The following is a 16,971-nucleotide window of genomic DNA, read 5'->3' on the forward strand; positions in this document are numbered from 1 at the left end:
GACGACTTCAACCTCCCGAGCCTCCCTCTGGAGAGTCCAGATGGGACCACTGCCCCATTCTGGTTCCTAGCTGAGCCCTTGGGGACGACAGGGATGGGTCACCCGGAGCTCGGAAGAAGCCCAAGGCTTCATCCTCGCGGTCACTTTGGGGCTGCGTGTCCAGGATCAGCTCTCTGTGGACTTTGTGATGGTCCGGGCCTCTCCCTCGTGTGCAGGTCAAGCCTGTGGTCAAAGCCAGGCTTTCCATAAAGGCACCAGGGGCAGGTGGGTGGTCCCTCTTGGTTAAACGTTCTTGTATGAGCAGAGGCGAGTGAGCAGGCACCGGCACCCCAGGGGAAGAGAAGGGGTCGCGCGTGGCCCAGCCCCAGTCAGCACTTCTCATGCGGCTGGGGAAAGGCCTAGAGGGAAGTCTTGTTGTGTTTGCCGGTGATACAAATTTGGGAAGGATAAAGATGTCCAATTAGTCGCAGATTCAAAAAAATCTCCACAGGCACAAATGAAGGCCTGCAAGGAACCTGGGGGGATCCTCTGGTGAGAGTGTGAAGCCCTGCCGAAGGCTGGAAAGCACCCCAGGAAGGCGAGGTCGGGGCCCTGGAGGAAGCGCAGGTCTCTGCGCGGCAAGCCCGGTGAGCGCATGCGCCGCTGGGGCTCCACAGACTCTCGCTGTGCGGCTGCCCCAGAGGGGCGCGGCCGAGGGGCCGGACCTCGGAAGAGGCTTGTAGGATTCCTTCAGCCCTTCTTTTTTTCCTCAGATGCTAGTGGTCCTCTGCTGTGTGCCCATCGTGGGCTGGGGCAGTTCTGGGAACCAGGTTTCAAGGTCGAGAATAACGTAAACTTGTACAGAGGGGGCCGCAGTAGGCGCCCTGCTGCTGGGGAACAACCCAGGGCCTGAGGCCGTGTTTCCTCGAGAAAGCTGAGTGGCAACAGGGATGCTTCTCACTCTTCCCACGCGCCGGCGGGGGGCTAGGGGAGGGGGTTGAGCCAGCTTCTCCTGGCTCTGGGATGTGAACCAGGGCCGGCAGGTGGAGGTGGTGGGAGGCTTAGGGCTTGGTGTTAGGATGCTGCCCTGTAGTAGGAGGCGCCCCTGAAGCGCCGTCTGGAAGAGTAGTGGGCTCCCGGCCCCAGCTTTCCCAGCAGAGCTAGACGGCCCCCTCCTGGGACCCCGTTCCTCCCCGAGGCACACTGAGGTTTCTTTGAGTTCCGAGAGGCAGGTTCTGTGGATTGTGTGAGATGGTGGAGGTCCTGGCGAGGCAGACGATGCTGAGGCTGTGTCAGAACAGGAAAAGGGAACTTGGAACCTGAGGTCCAAAGCGTGCCTGGCCCCGTCCGCAGCTTGAAAGTCAAGAAAGGAGGACTCTGGGCCCCCGACCACACCCTGCCTGTTGCCCCGTGGAGTAAGCCCATGCTGGACCAACGGGGGTGCCTTCATGGGACGGCCTTGAATACTTCCAGCTCTGTGAAGTGAACGTCCTCACGCAGGGTCTTCCCTCTAAATGGTCAGCGTGTTCTGGGCGCCTCCTGCGTGCCACCGTGGAGTTGGGCTGCCGGGAGACAGATGAAGGGGTCCCTGCCCGCGGGAGCTTACCACAGTTTGGGGAAGGTCAGCAGGCTGGGGTGAATGGTGAGTGGGGGCTGTGTGGAGTGACAGGGCACAGGGTCAGGCTTGCACACGTTTTCACGTGACCTTCAAAGCCTGCCCGTGAGGTGTGTGCAGTAGGAGCTGTCACCGTCTCTTGGGCTCTGAGGGGTTCAAGTGACCCACTTAATTAAGCCTTGGGTGGTAAGTTTCCAGCTGAAATGAACACCTTGTTTCATGCCTCCTAATCCCATGCTTTGGGCTTGAGAATCGGGAAGTGGGTGTTTGCTGTCTGAGAGTACAGCTGACCCTTGAACAACTCGGGGGTTAGAGGCGCAGACCCTCTGCACGGATGAAAATCCGCTGTAATTTATAGTCGGCCCTCCGTGTCTGTGGTTCCTCTGTAGCTGCTGTTCCCCATCTGTGGATTCAACCAACCATGGAGCGTGTAATACTGTAGTATTTATTATTGAAAAAAAATCTGTGTACAAATGAACCCGTGCAGTTCAAACTCATGTTGTTCAAGGGTCAACTGTATCTGCTGTCCGTGGAAAATAACATACGCTGGCTTCCGAGTCACATGCGTGAGCTCAGCACCCCACTCGCTTCAGAAAGATGTAGCTTGTCTGGGGCTTGCCCTGAGCCGGCCTGCATCCCTGCTTTGAAGTTTTGGCTTCAGAGATGGTTTTCATGCTTCACTCTGGGAGTCAGGAGTCACCGGCAAGCCATTCTGGCCACAAAAGATGACCACGTAGACATTTACTTATTTATTTTTCTGGCATGGAAAGATGTTCATGAAGGTTATTGAGAAAAGCAGGATGTAGGACCATAGGTATCATCCCAGATTTTTTTGAAAAACAAAAAACCTAAATCCTGTGTACACACACTTATTTACGTATGTAAAACTTACAAGGGAAAACTGTGGCGATTATATGAGTGAAGGGGTGTGGGACAATTTTCATGTTTTTTTGTCCTCATCTTAATGTTCCTCGATTTTGTCAATGCCCATGTCTTTCTCCTGTCGTACAAATCATGAAGGGGGTGTGGGGAACAGAAGCAGATGCCACCACTGCTCACTGCCCATGCCGGGAGCTGTCGGTGTCATCTCCGGGTAAAGTGCGCCAGCAGGCAGAGGTGGAGGCGAGATGAAGCTGATGATAGAGGGAAGAATCTCATTTCTGGAGCGTCTCGGGCAGCTTTGGGCGGCCGGATAAGCCGCGTGGGGCCCAGATGGGCTCTGGCAGCCACCGGATATTAGCTGCTTGGGTGCAGGCCCCAGGGCTTCATTTCATCAGCTCTAATCTCTAATCACCAGCGCGGTGTCTCACAATGATTAGTTTTTCTCACATGTGACTGATATCAGTACCGATAAGGTGTCCTTTTCATACATTTGCAGGCGTTGCTTTCTTACCAGCTAGTATTTCTTATCTCATTGGAACCAATATTTTTGGGATCCTTGCGCACAAGATGGGGAGGTAAGATGAAATGAGACAACACTCACTCTGTTATAATAATGTAGTTCTTTAAAAAAAAATTCCAAGTGTTTCTGCCTTCACGATTACAACTTATTTTTCTGATTTCCATTGAAAACTTGGATGGGGGCGGAAATCACGTATTGATGGTGCTTTTTTGTTTTTTGACAGGTGGCTTTGTGCTCTTCTAGGAATGATAATTGTTGGATTCAGCATTTTATGTGTGAGTGAAAGATGACATTTGGCAAGTGGAAATAATCTGTGAATGAAACTTTTGCTTTGGGCAAGAATGACCAAGAAATATTTTATAGCAATTTGAAGTTTGTTGACTGAGTTTTATTACATCTTCTATTTTCTTCTCATCATTTTTTGTTGTTGTTGTTTGTGATACGGGGGCCTCTCACTGTTGTGGCCTCTCCCATTGCGGAGCACAGGCTCCAGATGCGCAGGCTCAGTGGCCATGGCTCACGGGCCTAGCCGCTCCGCGACATGTGGGATCTTCCCGGACCGGGGCACGAACCCGTGTCCCCTGCATCGGCAGGCGGACTCTCAACCACTGCGCCACCAGGGAAGCCCTCTCATCATTTTTTATCATCTTAAAAATTTTGGACAAGACTCTCCAAAGGGTTTATTTTTACTTCATGTTGGTTGGAAATTATTTAGAATGTTTTATTACATAGTTTTTATTTCACTTTGTAGCCTGCTCCCCAACATCTTAAACATCGCTGTGTCTTAAACACTTTAGGGCAGCTAGCCAGAAACAATAGCAGGATGTTTTTCTAGAATAAAACATCTTCTACTAAAGGCCAGTATCTATCCCAAATGAGACCTTATGGTTCTTTTCAAAAATGGTGTATGGACGAGGCTGAACTTTCACATATGGCAGTGAACTAGCTTTTCGTGGTGGTCACAAAACCCATTTCAACTCCAACTGTTAACGATTTGGAGGGTCTACTTCTGCCCAAACCTCATCCTGCTTCTCCTCCTACTTGCTCCAGGAGGGAACACGCATAACAGGCCAAAGAAATCATATCTTTAAGACTTTCCAAGATGATTTAGAGTTGGATAGCATGTTATTTATTTTTTAATAAATTTATTTATTTTATTTTATTTATTTTTGGCTGTGTTGGGTCTTCGTTGCTGCGTGTGGGCTTTTCTCTAGTTGTGGAGAGTGGCGGCTACTCTGTTGCAGTGCTCAGGCATCTCATTGCAGTGGCTTCTCTTGTGATGGAGCACGGACTCTAGGCGCGTGGGCTTCAGTAGTTGTGGCATGCGGGCTCAGTAGTTGTGGCTTGCGGGCTCTAGAGCGCAGGCTCAGTACCTGTGGCGCACGGGCTTAGTTGTTCCGCAGCATGTGGGATGTTCCCGGACGAGGACTCAAACCCCTGTCTCCTGCATTGGCAGGCGGATTCTTAACCACTGTGCCACCAGGGAAGCCCCAGCATGTTATTTTAGCGTAACATTTATTTTCTCTTACAGATTCCTCTTGCAAAAAACATTTATGGACTCATAGCTCCCAACTTTGGAGTTGGTTTTGCAATTGGTAAGTCACATGAGTCTTTTACCTAAATTTAAAACTTTGTTTTCCCATTACTAAGACAGAGTTCCTCTTACTTGGGCAGACTATAGCTACTCAATCTAAAATATCTAGAAGTTTGACAGGAGGCTGTGGGCAGCTTAGCTCATGTACGGCTTGTAGATCGTCCATAGAAAGGTACTGGCTTCCGTGTACTAGTCATTTATTTCCTGAAAACCGGGCATATAAAAGCCTGCTATTTACAGAAGCAAAGCGACACTCCACTGCTGAGCTTGGGCAAACAGGAGAGCTGCTTCCTCAGAATCCATTTGTTTGGGCTCATATCTGTGCACAGACCTTCTCATATGAGGCTGGGGGACAAAGAGACTTCACGTGTATTTTTTGTATAAGGTTTGGTACAGAAAAGGTAGACTGATGTATTGATGACCAGCTGTACTGCAGGAATTTTCACAGGCAAAGGGGTTGAGTCTTTGCAGTAATGTGAGGAACAGTAAGTAATACATTAGGGAAAAACCTTGTTAATATTTTGGATAAATAGCATATGCTTTTTGTTTCTCATTTATAATATACACATTGATCATGATAAAAGTAAAGGTAAATCTGTCACAGGGTAAAGGCAGGAGTTGACTCTTTGGTACAGTAGAAAGGGTGGAGCCTTTGTGGACCCCTTAGACCAGCTTAGGTTCTCCTAGCTTGTATGTATGCCTATACATAACCTCTCCCAGTGCCTTTATAGCCTCAATCACAGTCGTAATTTATTTTCCAACTCTTTGTTCCTTTTGTTCTCCCCTGTGTCCCAGCAACTTGCACATGTTAGGTGATCAGCAAATACTAGTTGAATGAAAGAAATGTCCCTTACCCTCCTGCCCCTGGTGGGTGTTCGGGTAAGGGGTCTGTCATTTGAACGCCCTGCTGGGCATGTTCACAGCCCTCACCTCATTCAGCCAGTCATTATCATCTCCATTTTATCGATGGGGAGACTGACGTTCAGAGAGAGAAGGCATGACAGTGCTCACCCAGCCAGGGATTTGGGGCCAGAACTCTGAATATATGTGTGTTTCCTTTATGCTTCCTGTCCCCGACTATTCAAGAGACCAGAGATTCTAATACAGGTCTTGGAGGTGGTGGTGGCGGTTTTGGTTTTTTTAGGCAACTAAATGAGCAAAGCTCTTTCGATTTTAATTTCCTGGGTAGGGCAGGATGATCCCTCAGACTCCTTCCTGTTCTGGTTCCTTGTGATTCTCCCTAATACTTTGCAACTTTAACTCTCATAATCTAAGTGTGAGGCCACAGTGTGGATGGGGAGGGAGCTGAGTGAGGCATGTAGGTTTGCCCACTCTTTGAGGGCAAAGGACGAGTGGACCAGAAAATAGTGAATCAGGAAAACACCCACAGGAAGCAGGCCTGGGGTCCAAACAGCCAGTAACCAGCATCCCTCTGGATCTGAAGAACGGCAGGTGAGTCACCAGAGGACTGGGCGCTGTCCACCAGACAGCGGAGGGCAAGGTGAGGCAAGGTGGAGAACAGCAGATGGTGGTCTGGGTTCCAGTCTCAGCCTCACGCGCCTTCAGTCTGTCTTCAGCCAAAGGTACGTTGCAGGGAGTTTGCCTCAGGACTTGCAGGTGGCAGTGAGAGATCTTGGCAGGGTCGTGAGTTTAGGACACAGTCCCTGACATTCAGCTCATTATTGGTTTCCATCAGTTTTCTATAGACTGTGTTCCCTGACTGTCCACAGGCATGGTGGATTCGTCAATGATGCCCATCATGGGCTACCTGGTTGACCTGCGGCACGTGTCCGTCTATGGGAGCGTGTATGCCATTGCCGATGTAGCATTTTGTATGGGATATGCTATAGGTAAGGACATTGGCTTTCAAAACAACCTTTTTTCTCAGTGCATGATTGATAATGCCTACTGAAAATTATTTAAACCTTTGCATCTTTCTGCCTACAAGACATTTAGAGAGAGCTTTATCTAATTCTCTGTTTCCTGAAAGGTCCTTCCGCTGGTGGGGCTATCGCAAAGTCAATTGGATTTCCATGGCTCATGACAATTATTGGAATAATTGATATTCTTTTTGCTCCTCTCTGCTTTTTTCTCCGAAGTCCACCTGCCAAGGAAGAAAAAATGGTAAGCCAATTTTAGGATGCAATGAAGTATTTCTGGATAATTTTAGCATGGTCTCCTGGATAGTGTCGTATGGCTTAGTTCTAAAATATATTTCTGCTCCTTTTGAACAGAACTCCCCAAATGTAAATGGTAAGAGTTCCTTTTTAGTTTATACCACATAGGGCAGATACTTGTTTTTACTGTATCAAGCATTATGTTTATATATTTTGAAGAATGAAACTATTTTTGTACATAGATTAGCAGTCAATATAGCTCTTTTCATCAACCAAATATAAACAGGGATTGTTCCATTTAATTTTCTAAGGTTCTTGAAAGTCTTGAAGATAACTTTTTTGCCTCTTGTGCTTCTAAGATCAGCCATTTTTGGTACTGTTTGCTTTTCTCCTAACCCTTACAGCTTTCAGTAATAGTATCTTAGTCCTTACTGCATAAGATTCAGGAGATGGTTTTCATGTAGGTAACAGACGCTTATGGAAAAATATTGTTTATGCACCTTTGGGCGCATGTTAGCCCGTATGTGTAACGTTTAAGTTCATAATTTCATAACCAGAATCGTAGCTATAGGCAAGATGTAGTATTGAGTGTTAAGTGTTCCTTTTCTGAATAAATTCAAACTTATTGATTCTAAATTTGAATCTTGAAATGCATGGGTCATTTGACCGTTTCTGATAAGCGTTCAGACCTGGTTTGGTGCCGCTGCTGCTGCTTTTTTTAAAACATCAAATGGTGATAGACACTCGTCTAGTTGAAAGATGAGGGCCTTAGGTTAAAGGTGAATGAGAGAAACAAGGCTGGGGGAGATGGTATTTGGCATTTAGGAATGGGTGTGAGGTTCCCTTGCTGCTGTTCCTAGGGAGTACATCAGAAGTTCTCTCTGATGTTTGACCTGAAATGGGTTTTAAGGCTTTGGCATTTCTTGACTGCCCTTTTACGTGATTATCCCTGAAGAGTGGATTTAAAGAGAGACACAGACCCTGAAGTTAGGTTGTGTGCAGTCTTTGTTTTGGGCACTTTCTGTATTTATTAATATGTCCAGCACTGAGCACTGGTCTTGTGCCCTTTACTCGATAGGATTTAAGTAGGTGATTTTGAATTACTCTCGAGCCATTTGACTCTTTCTCTTTGCCTATGCTTGCCAGCTCCGAACAGCCACAGCCGTAGCACTATGTCGTATCTCTCTCGGGGCACTTCCTGTTTTCCAGACTGGTTGTCTAAGTTTCCTGTCTACCTTTGTTTGTCCGACCCCAACTCAGTACCTTGGCCTCAATCAGGGTCAGAAAATTCTCTGTGCAACCACAGAAAACAACGCTTGTCCTGTTGCCACTGTATCAATCTGATTAAGGCCGAATGAAGATTACTCCTAACCCTATTTGACGAAAAAAAAAAATCACCTACAAATGCTCCTGTTATCCAAGAGACTGTTTAAGACTCGGGAGACAGTGCAGGGCCAGCACGGGCAGCCCTGGAGCCGAGCTGTCTGTCCCATGGGAAGACATAGCCTCAACCTCACACAGTGGTTGTGAGGATTAAATGAAAGAATACCAGTGGAGTGCGACCCCGGAGTCTGCACACAGTAAATGCTCAATAAATTGTCACGCGTTCCCATCTCACTCCACTCTCCTTTCTTGCTCTCACCTAACCCTGACTTACTCTGTCAGCCCAGCAGTACCCCAGTTTCCTCCTTCTCTTCCTCTCTGAGATGAGAGCCTCCTTTTACTCTCAGAGCCCAGGGCTGCCCAGTGGACTTCCCTCGCCGAGCAGCAGATGTTAGTGGCCGTTGTGTTATCTGTTCGTTGGCAGCAGTGTGAGGGCTTATCTGAGGTCTTGGAGGAAGTGGATGAGGTCAGGGGACCAGGGAGGGTGAGCTTGCCCTGCCAGCCCCCACTCTGGGGTCCCCATGTGATGGGCGGAAGTCAGGCCTCAGTGCTTCTTCCCACATTTAAACTAAGGCTTCAGTTCATTTAAAAAGAAGAGTGCTGAAGGAAGTGGAAGACACGATTCTGAAAGGAAAGCAACAAGAATGACAGGCTTCCAGAAGCCACTTCCACTGTAAAATGTCAAAATCCTTAATAAGTGCCCGGCAAGATGAATCATTACAAACTTGAGAGAATGCGCCATCTGCCTGCCCATAATTGAATGCATCGTGTCGGACGCCATTTGACTGTCATAATGGCAGCATGCGAAGGTGGCAGCTACTCACTGTGCAGGCAGAGCAGGAAAGAACCAGGTGGAAACCAATAGCGCCGGATGATGAGGGGAGTGAGGGCAGGAAGCAGTGTGTGCCGTGGTGGAAGGACGATCGATTACTGCCCACTTGAGAAAATCCAATACACACAAGTGCTGGCATTCAGGATCAGCAGTTACCAAATGCAGGGGACCTGAGAGCCAGAAGAAGGTATACAAACCTTGGCCAATCATTCTTTCATTAGTAAGCATTCTGATTAAGTGGTGTTTGGACTTAAGCTAGAAATGGAAAATTCTAGTGCTATTTTATGGATCCTATAAGTCATCCAGTCATGAGCCAGTTTGTGAGCACTTGAGTTTTTCTTCCATTTGGTTTATTGGATTTCTGCTTTTTTTTCTTTTCTTAAATAATGAGTGTTATCAATACAGGCAGAGAAAAAAGCCTGTTACTCCAGTTCCTCTGCAAGTATAAGAAACACCAACTCTGTCATTTAGGAAACTGTGTTCCAATTATAAGACAATTGCTTACAGCCTCTAACTGTGAGAATTCCCAGTGAGGAGGAAAGCTGTGTTCTGGAATGGAGTTTTATCTTTTCAGGTTGAATTATTTTTAAAGATAGGGCACATTTCTTAGGTCTTACTCTTGAAGTTTCTAATTGTTGCCCAGACAGGAAAGTAGGTGGTTTGAGGACTGCAGCTTTCTTTTACTGGGTGACCCTGATGCAAAACCATCACTTTTTTTTTTAAAAGATGTGGTAAATAATTTTTTTTTTTTTGCGGTATGCGGGCCTCTCACTGTTGTGGCCTCTCCCGTTGTGGAGCACAGGCTCCGGAGGCGCAGGCTCAGCGGCCATGGCTTATGGGCCCAGCCGCTCCGCGGCATGTGGGATCTTCCCAGACCGGGGCACAAACCTGTGTCCCCTGCATCGGCAGGCAGACTCTCAACCACTGCGCCACCAGGGAAGCCCCCAATAAATCATTTTTTTTTTTCGCGGTACGTGGGCCTCTCACTGCTGCGGCCTCTCCCGTTGCGGAGCACAGGCTCCAGACGCGCAGGCTTAGTGGCCATGGCTCACAGGTCCAGCCGCTCCGCGGCATGTGGGCTCTTCCCGGACCGGGGCACAAACCTGTGTCCCCTGCATTGGCAGGCGGACTCTCAACCACTGCATCACCAGGGAAGCCCTAATGCTTTTACTTTTTCACTGTCCCAGCTTTGTATTTGTGTTATTTTTACACTTCACTTGGTCCAGCATGTTTTTACCAGTTTGGAAATTCTGACTCTCCTGTGTCTGATATGAAACCAGGCATTTGGTAGGACCAGGGCTCAACTCTCAGGAACCATGCATTGCCCTGAATTCAGATGAAAATGCCCTCCCCCCCCTTTTTTTTTTTTTTTTACTTTTTCTTCAGTCCAGAGTCAAACACACCTTTTTCCACACAGCAGTGCACGGAGCACTGCTCTGATTACCAGGCTTCTCCCCAGGCCACTCTGCACGCGTCCCCCATGCACTTGACTTACCCACTTGATATTGTTCATGCCCCTCTTTTCGTGGCACTTTTGGGCTATTAGATGCCATCTGGCTTAATCATGTACAACTTAAAAAAACAACTATGGCACAATAAATCTTTCAAAAGAGGTTCAGAAGCCAGTAAGCTAGGTTTTAAAAGCAACAGATGATCTTTTAAGAAAGAAAACTTCTTAACCTGATATAGGTAGTATCAACAAATGCAGTTTGGTTAATTGATAAATTCTATTTAAGTCTATATGATGCCAGATAACTGGTCTGACTGAACTTCCCTTGCAATGCAGTTTTTTAATTGAGTCCGTATTACATACCCAGTGCTAGGTTCCAGAGGTCCTTACGTCTACATGTACATACCGTTAGGTATAATGGTGGACAACCAAGGGACGGAAGGCAGTTGTGATAAGGTAGAATGATGGCCGTCCTTCCCAAGCCTGCTTCGCTGCCTGTGGGCCTGGGGTCAAGGCCCCTGCCTGGCATCCGGGGCCCTGTAGTCTGGCCCCGGTTGGGCTTTCCCGTGAACATCTCCCTGTGCCTCATCATCAGATAGGGGGTGGAGGGGTTGGTGGGGAGGCAGGCTGTTTTACTTAATGTCTCGTTTGGTAAATAACCTCTGCCACGCTCATTCCCAACTCCCTCGCTGTGAAAATCCTTTCCATCATTCAAGCTTCAAGTCCACCCCCATCGCTTCCACATTGCTTTCCCTGAGCACTTAACCCACAGTGAGCACTCCACCTGCAAACCCTATGGAACCTGTCACTGGTGTGCAGTGAGGTACCTAAGTTGCTGGTAGAGGACCTTAAGGGCACTGACACACACACCTGGTAGGTGCCCAGTAAGCTGCTGTCAGCCATGTGACCCTACTGTGCCCTAGAAAATGCCACGTAAGTCGGGCGGTGTTTCTCGCAGCGCGTTTCTCACCCTCGTGTGAGGGTAGGGACGGGGGATTTCATTTTTAACCTGCCCCCTCAAGTGATTCTTGGGCACATTTCTTTGAGGATCACTAATCCAGAGAGGCAAGACATCGAGCTCTTTGGTGGCTAGACCTTTTGTGTTACGAGCACACACCCACGTGGGGAGAATGGTCCTGGTATACAGTGTCTGTTGCCTCAATTACTTATTTTTAGAAATTGAGCTCTTTATGAAGTCCATGTATCAATTCACTTGGCAAGAAGCACAATCAAAAAAATAGAGTTAAATTTGCAGCTGACAATTTGAGCTGGCAGCCTAACTCAGAGGGTCCTGGAAGGCCTTATTTATTTATTTATTTTTTGCGGTACGCGGGCCTCTCACCGTTGCGCCCTCTCCCGTTGCAGAGCACAGGCTGCGGACACACAGGCACAGCGGCCATGGCTCACGGGCCCAGCCACTCCGTGGCATGTGGGATCCTCCCGGACTGGGGTATGAACCAGCGTCCCCTGCACTGGCAGGCGGACTCCCAACCACTGGGCCACCAGGGAAGCCCCGGAAGTCCTTATCTTAACATGCCACACAGATCATTTTAGCATTTCTTGGGAAATGATAAATGGGTTAAGCACTTGAGTGGAGACATAGCAGCTTATCAGATCTGTGGGACAAGAACTGGGTGTAGCTAACAAGCGCCAAGATAGGTTGCAACAGGCCAACAGAAGATAAATTTTAATCCAGATAAATGTTGCCATTTAGATTTTCAAACTGCACAGAAAGGCACTGGAGGGAATAGTTTACGTGGAGGAGACTCTGAAAGATGTTCTTGATGAGAGAATTCATTTCAGTTGCAGCTGATGTTGTGCTCTACACTCCTGCTGTCCTGTGGGGCATCGCCAGAGCAGACTTTGGCATAGGCTGCCTGGGCTCGTATCTGCCCCATTTAGCTGTACATCCCTTGGTCAAGTTCTTTAACCTTTGCGCCTACACGGAGGGTTATCAAGCTACCACATAGGGTTATTGTGAAGTTGAGGTATTGCATTGAAAATGCTTAGCACAGTCCTGGCATGATAAACCCCAGCTGTACACTCAGACTACGTGCTTGGTCTGTACACTTTCATGAGGGATGATGACTACAGTGCTCATCAACTGAGGATGTTTATCAGTTGAGGATCAGTTGACCTTTAAGAAAGTTTTCGGTAACAATAAGGGAGTGCACAAGATTTTTACGTACATGAGAGGAATGTATTTTTTTCTTTTTTTTTTTTGCGGTATGCGGGCCTCTCACTGTTGTGGCCTCTCCCGTTGCGGAGCACAGGCTCCGGATGCGCAGGCTCAGCGGCCATGGCTCACAGGTCCAGCCGCTCCGCGGCATGTGGGCTCTTCCCGGACTGGGGTACGAACCCGTGTACCCTGCATCGGCAGGCGGACTCTCAACCACTGCGCCACCAGGGAAGCCCAGGAATGTATTTTTTAAAATACACTTGAGCAAAAGGAGGCCAGCCAGGATTTGGGGAGAGGTCCTTCTGAAATGCCATTTTTAAAAAGATAAGGGCCCTGTGACGCTTAGTCTAGGGAAATCTAAGGGGGCATGACCGTGGTCTTAAAATATTGTAAGGGCAGGCTGTGAAGACGGCTGGAATCAGAACTTGATCCACAAATAGAAACATGGAGACAGGTTTTAGTCTAGTCTCAGGGATGTTTTTAACACGGGAGCTTGCCTCATTAAGGAGGGAGGACCTCCTTATTAAGTGTTACCACTGTGAAGGTGCATTGGGTGACCTCCAGGATCCTCCCACCCTAATTCAAAGATTCTAAGTATAACCTAAACCTAACCTGCATATCTGTTTCTTCATAGCGTACAGTTTCCTCCAAATCGACTTACGGCTCCTGGCAGGTATAATGGGAATACTGCAGACTGCTGCTGCTGCTTCCTATTGCCTGGAATTTTCAGTTTAGAACGCCAGGCCTTCTAGGGAAGGCACCTGGCAGTTGCACCAAATTACTGGTTGGTTGATAGTGGGTGGTACTATATGTAGTTTTCAAACTACTAATCCTTAGAAACAGGGTAAGACTATCTTCTCTTTATGAAACAGTAAGTTAATATATCTGCACTTTGCTCTCTTTTAGGCTATCCTCATGGATCACAACTGCCCCATTAAAACAAAAATGTATACTCAGAATAATATCCAGTCGTATCCGATAGGTGAGGATGAAGAATCTGAAAGTGACTGAGACCCTCAGAAGTCATCCAAGTATCTAATTGTATAAAACAGTGTTTCCAGTGAAATGACTCATCCAGAACTGTCTTAGTGATACCACTCATCCCTGGTGAAAGAGTAAAACAACCAAAGGTTTTCTTTTCCATGGTTATGATCGATTGCCAACAGCCTTATAAAGAAAAAGCAGCTTTTCTAGGGGTTTGTATAAAGTGTTGAAAACTTTATTTTATGTATTTGATTTTATTAAATATTATACAATATATTTTGACGAAATAGTGTAAATCTATAAATATTTGAATCCAAATCCAATATAATTTTTTAACTTACATTCACGAACACCTAGGCAAAAAAGTCTTATATATTTTCTGAATATTGGTAATGAGTGTCTAAAGCACGCATTATCTCCGAGACACTTCCAATAATGAGGAACTAGAAGGAAGTCTGAAAAACAGAATCAAGTAAGATGGCATATATGATATAGTGACACTGAATGTTGAGATACTGAACTTGTAATTACAGTTGACCTTGAACAACACAGGGTTTGGGGGTGCCGACAACCCATGCAGTCGAAAACCTGCATACAACTTTATAGTCAGCCCTTCGTATCTGTGGTTTCACATCTCTGGATTCAGTCAACCACAGACCATGTAGTACTGCAGTCTGTATTTATTGAAAAAAATCTGCATATAAGTGGACCCGTGCAGTTCAAACCGTGTTGTTCAAGGGTCAACTGTACTGTCAATATATTCATGAGTTAAAAGCTAGTTTTCTCAGATGCAGAAGACAAGAACTTGAGCCAGTCATCTTTCGGATTTATCCATGAATCTCAGCAGGCATTAGTTTTCTATGTAATCACCTACCTGGAACCAGATGGTTGTAAATTATATGTTTACATGTCATGTGGTTGGCAACAAACATAAAAGCCAATAAGGGTAAAATAGTAAATGTTCTGAAAGTAGAGAAAAGCACCCAAAAGTATAGTTATAAACAACTAGAAGCTTTCCCTTTCAGATATATACTTGTCTTACCAGATGACAGAAAATTGAGGATAGATATACCTTACTTATACTGTCAGGGTTGTTTAAGCATGATGAGATATATCAACACCTAGCTCAGGTTTTAGAAAAGAAATTTAAAAGGCTAATAGCTGCTGTGATATGAAAAAATCAGACTATAATTATCTTTGAGCTGGAAGTCATCCAAGTGTTTTCTAGGGATCTACTAATTTTGAGTTGTTTGAAACTATTATTTTTTAGACTTCTGAACGTTGTTCACATCAATGTGAAAACAAATTTTACATGAAGATGAAGAAGGAATGAAATTGTCTTGAATCGTGTTAGGAAAACAGGTAAAAATAATAGGGTGGTCAGGGTACACCCCCTTTCACAGGCAGGAAAAAACCCAAACATCTAAAAATGTCTATGTAATACTGTATCACCTAGTGCTGTGTGATGTAGTTTTTCTAAGCATGATGACATTGATGTGCCTTTTCGATGTGATAGCAAGTACTGTGTTAGTGAACATTGTTAGTTTACATCGAGTTTTGTATGAGATATGAAGATAGTGTGGAATGTCTCAAATAACACTTGTTCATTCTGTAGTTCTGTAATCGTAAACAAAAACTACTTAATGTCAGTTCTTTGTTAAGCTAAAATTGTGCTCCTGTTAACTTGGAAGGACCCCTCAACCTTATAATTCTCTAAGAAAGTAGCTAATACTTCCCATTTTCTTTATGAAGCTTTTTTTGTGGGGCTTTGATCTGAAGTCTGGTTTTCAAATGCATGTGTTGGAAGCAAACAAGCGTCCTACTCGTGTGTTTGCGTTGGGCGACTTACACAAGGACTCTGCTTTGCTGGAGGCGCTTCTGTGGCTAATGTAAAAAGGCAGGACTGCTCTCTACTTCTGGAGGGGAGAGCCTTAAAAAAGAACGTGCTGCAAATCAATTTTCTGGCGGGGTTTGTGGTTCTCCTCACTCCCAATACCACGTAACTTATCCCTCTTTTATTTTTGCCTGCAAGGTTTCAGTCTCTTCAAGAATGACTGGCAGCCATGTCTGCTGGTGATCCCAAGAGATCATATAAAAGATACATATTTTTCAGAACTGTTTTGAGAGCAAAAGGTATCAGTTGTATCTGAAGGAGAAAAAAATTGTAAGGTCTTTTATATGACCAGTATTCTGGGATTGGCAAGACTATGGAAAGAAAAGCTTTTTTTTTTTTTTTAATGTGTGTATCAGAACAAAGAACACACAGCTCTCTGAACATTTATTTTTTGAGCAGAGGTGTTTTTTATCTTTGTACCTGGCAAAACAGATACAAAAAGCTTAATGAGGTAGTGATAAATATTCAATTCTTTCTTTTGACTGCTAAGTGTATCCACCTACGTCATGTTTTAGCTAGTTTACTTAATAAATCTTCTGAACACTACTGTGCCTGTTGTATTCCTTTGTTAACCAGATATTATCATTGGAATAAAATATGTAAGAAGGTACTGTTTTAACTGTGGGTATTCAATTAAAAACTATTCTTCTTTGCTTGCAGGCATCAGGTAAAATCTACTCCAGACTAGTTTGAACCATACTTTTTGGCTTTGCAAAATTTGTTTTAATTTGAAGTATGTAACTAGCCACATGGTGTCAGTGTGGAACCAACCAGTAAGTTATCCTTGCATCTCTAAAGTTACATTGTTTTCCTGATGGCTACGAACAAATAACTATATCTGATGAAAATAACTGTGATATGCAGCCACTTGACACAGTAGGTCCACGACTCCTGGAAGTGCCATAAAACTTAGGGTGCGCATGTGTGCACCTTTCAGGGGTGAGAATCCATGGTTTTAAACAGATCTTAAAATGGATTCATGGCTTAAAAAGGCTTAAGGGAACCTCCCCCAACCCTGTTTTTAAAGGAAAGCTGTTATGTCTCAATTTAGAAATAAACTCAATACATTTCAAAATTAAAGTGATTTTAAATTTATTCACTTTTAGGGGACTTGAGATTTTATTATCTTACTATCAGTAAGAGCCAAATACCTTCAAACTGCCTTTCAAAAAATTCAACAATACTTAAATTTAGAATTGACAGTACCTTCAAATTTTTAGCATGTGTTTTCTCCTCTTAAATTCACAAAATGGCCACATAGTATTTTAACTAGTTCTGATACTGAAGAATGTAAGGTCTGATATTAAGAAATGTAGCATATGAATTGATCTTAAATGCTAAAATATTGCTCAGCTTGACTGTCTAACCTAATAATTCATCTAAATACCAATGTAGCAAATACACTTTAGTCCAATTACTATTAGATAGCAGAGGCAAATCCATAAATCTGATTGTCACAGCATAAAAAAATAGTAAAACCAAAATTTAATGCTTTTAGACAATTTTCAGAATAGCAATTTTGTTTAGCAAAAGCGGACTTTG

The 16,971-nt window shown here is 45.2% G+C and overlaps 1 protein-coding gene across 1 annotated transcript in view; it reads left to right on the forward strand.

The window, feature by feature from the left end:
- SLC18A2 (solute carrier family 18 member A2) overlaps nt 1-14,859 on the forward strand; it is a 37,285-nt gene extending 22,426 nt beyond the window's left edge. Inside the window, exons 11-17 of the mRNA XM_060125454.1 lie at nt 2,973-3,051; nt 3,220-3,271; nt 4,528-4,591; nt 6,321-6,440; nt 6,581-6,714; nt 13,458-13,747; nt 14,806-14,859. Of these exons, the coding sequence (XP_059981437.1) occupies nt 2,973-3,051; nt 3,220-3,271; nt 4,528-4,591; nt 6,321-6,440; nt 6,581-6,714; nt 13,458-13,562 (554 nt within the window). The 3' untranslated portion in view covers nt 13,563-13,747; nt 14,806-14,859. The remainder of the gene's footprint in view (nt 1-2,972; nt 3,052-3,219; nt 3,272-4,527; nt 4,592-6,320; nt 6,441-6,580; nt 6,715-13,457; nt 13,748-14,805) is intronic.
- Nucleotides 14,860-16,971: the final 2,112 nt, after the last annotated feature.

This window comes from Lagenorhynchus albirostris, chromosome 16 (genome assembly GCF_949774975.1).
Source record: "Lagenorhynchus albirostris chromosome 16, mLagAlb1.1, whole genome shotgun sequence".
NCBI classification, from domain to species: Eukaryota; Metazoa; Chordata; class Mammalia; order Artiodactyla; family Delphinidae; genus Lagenorhynchus; species Lagenorhynchus albirostris.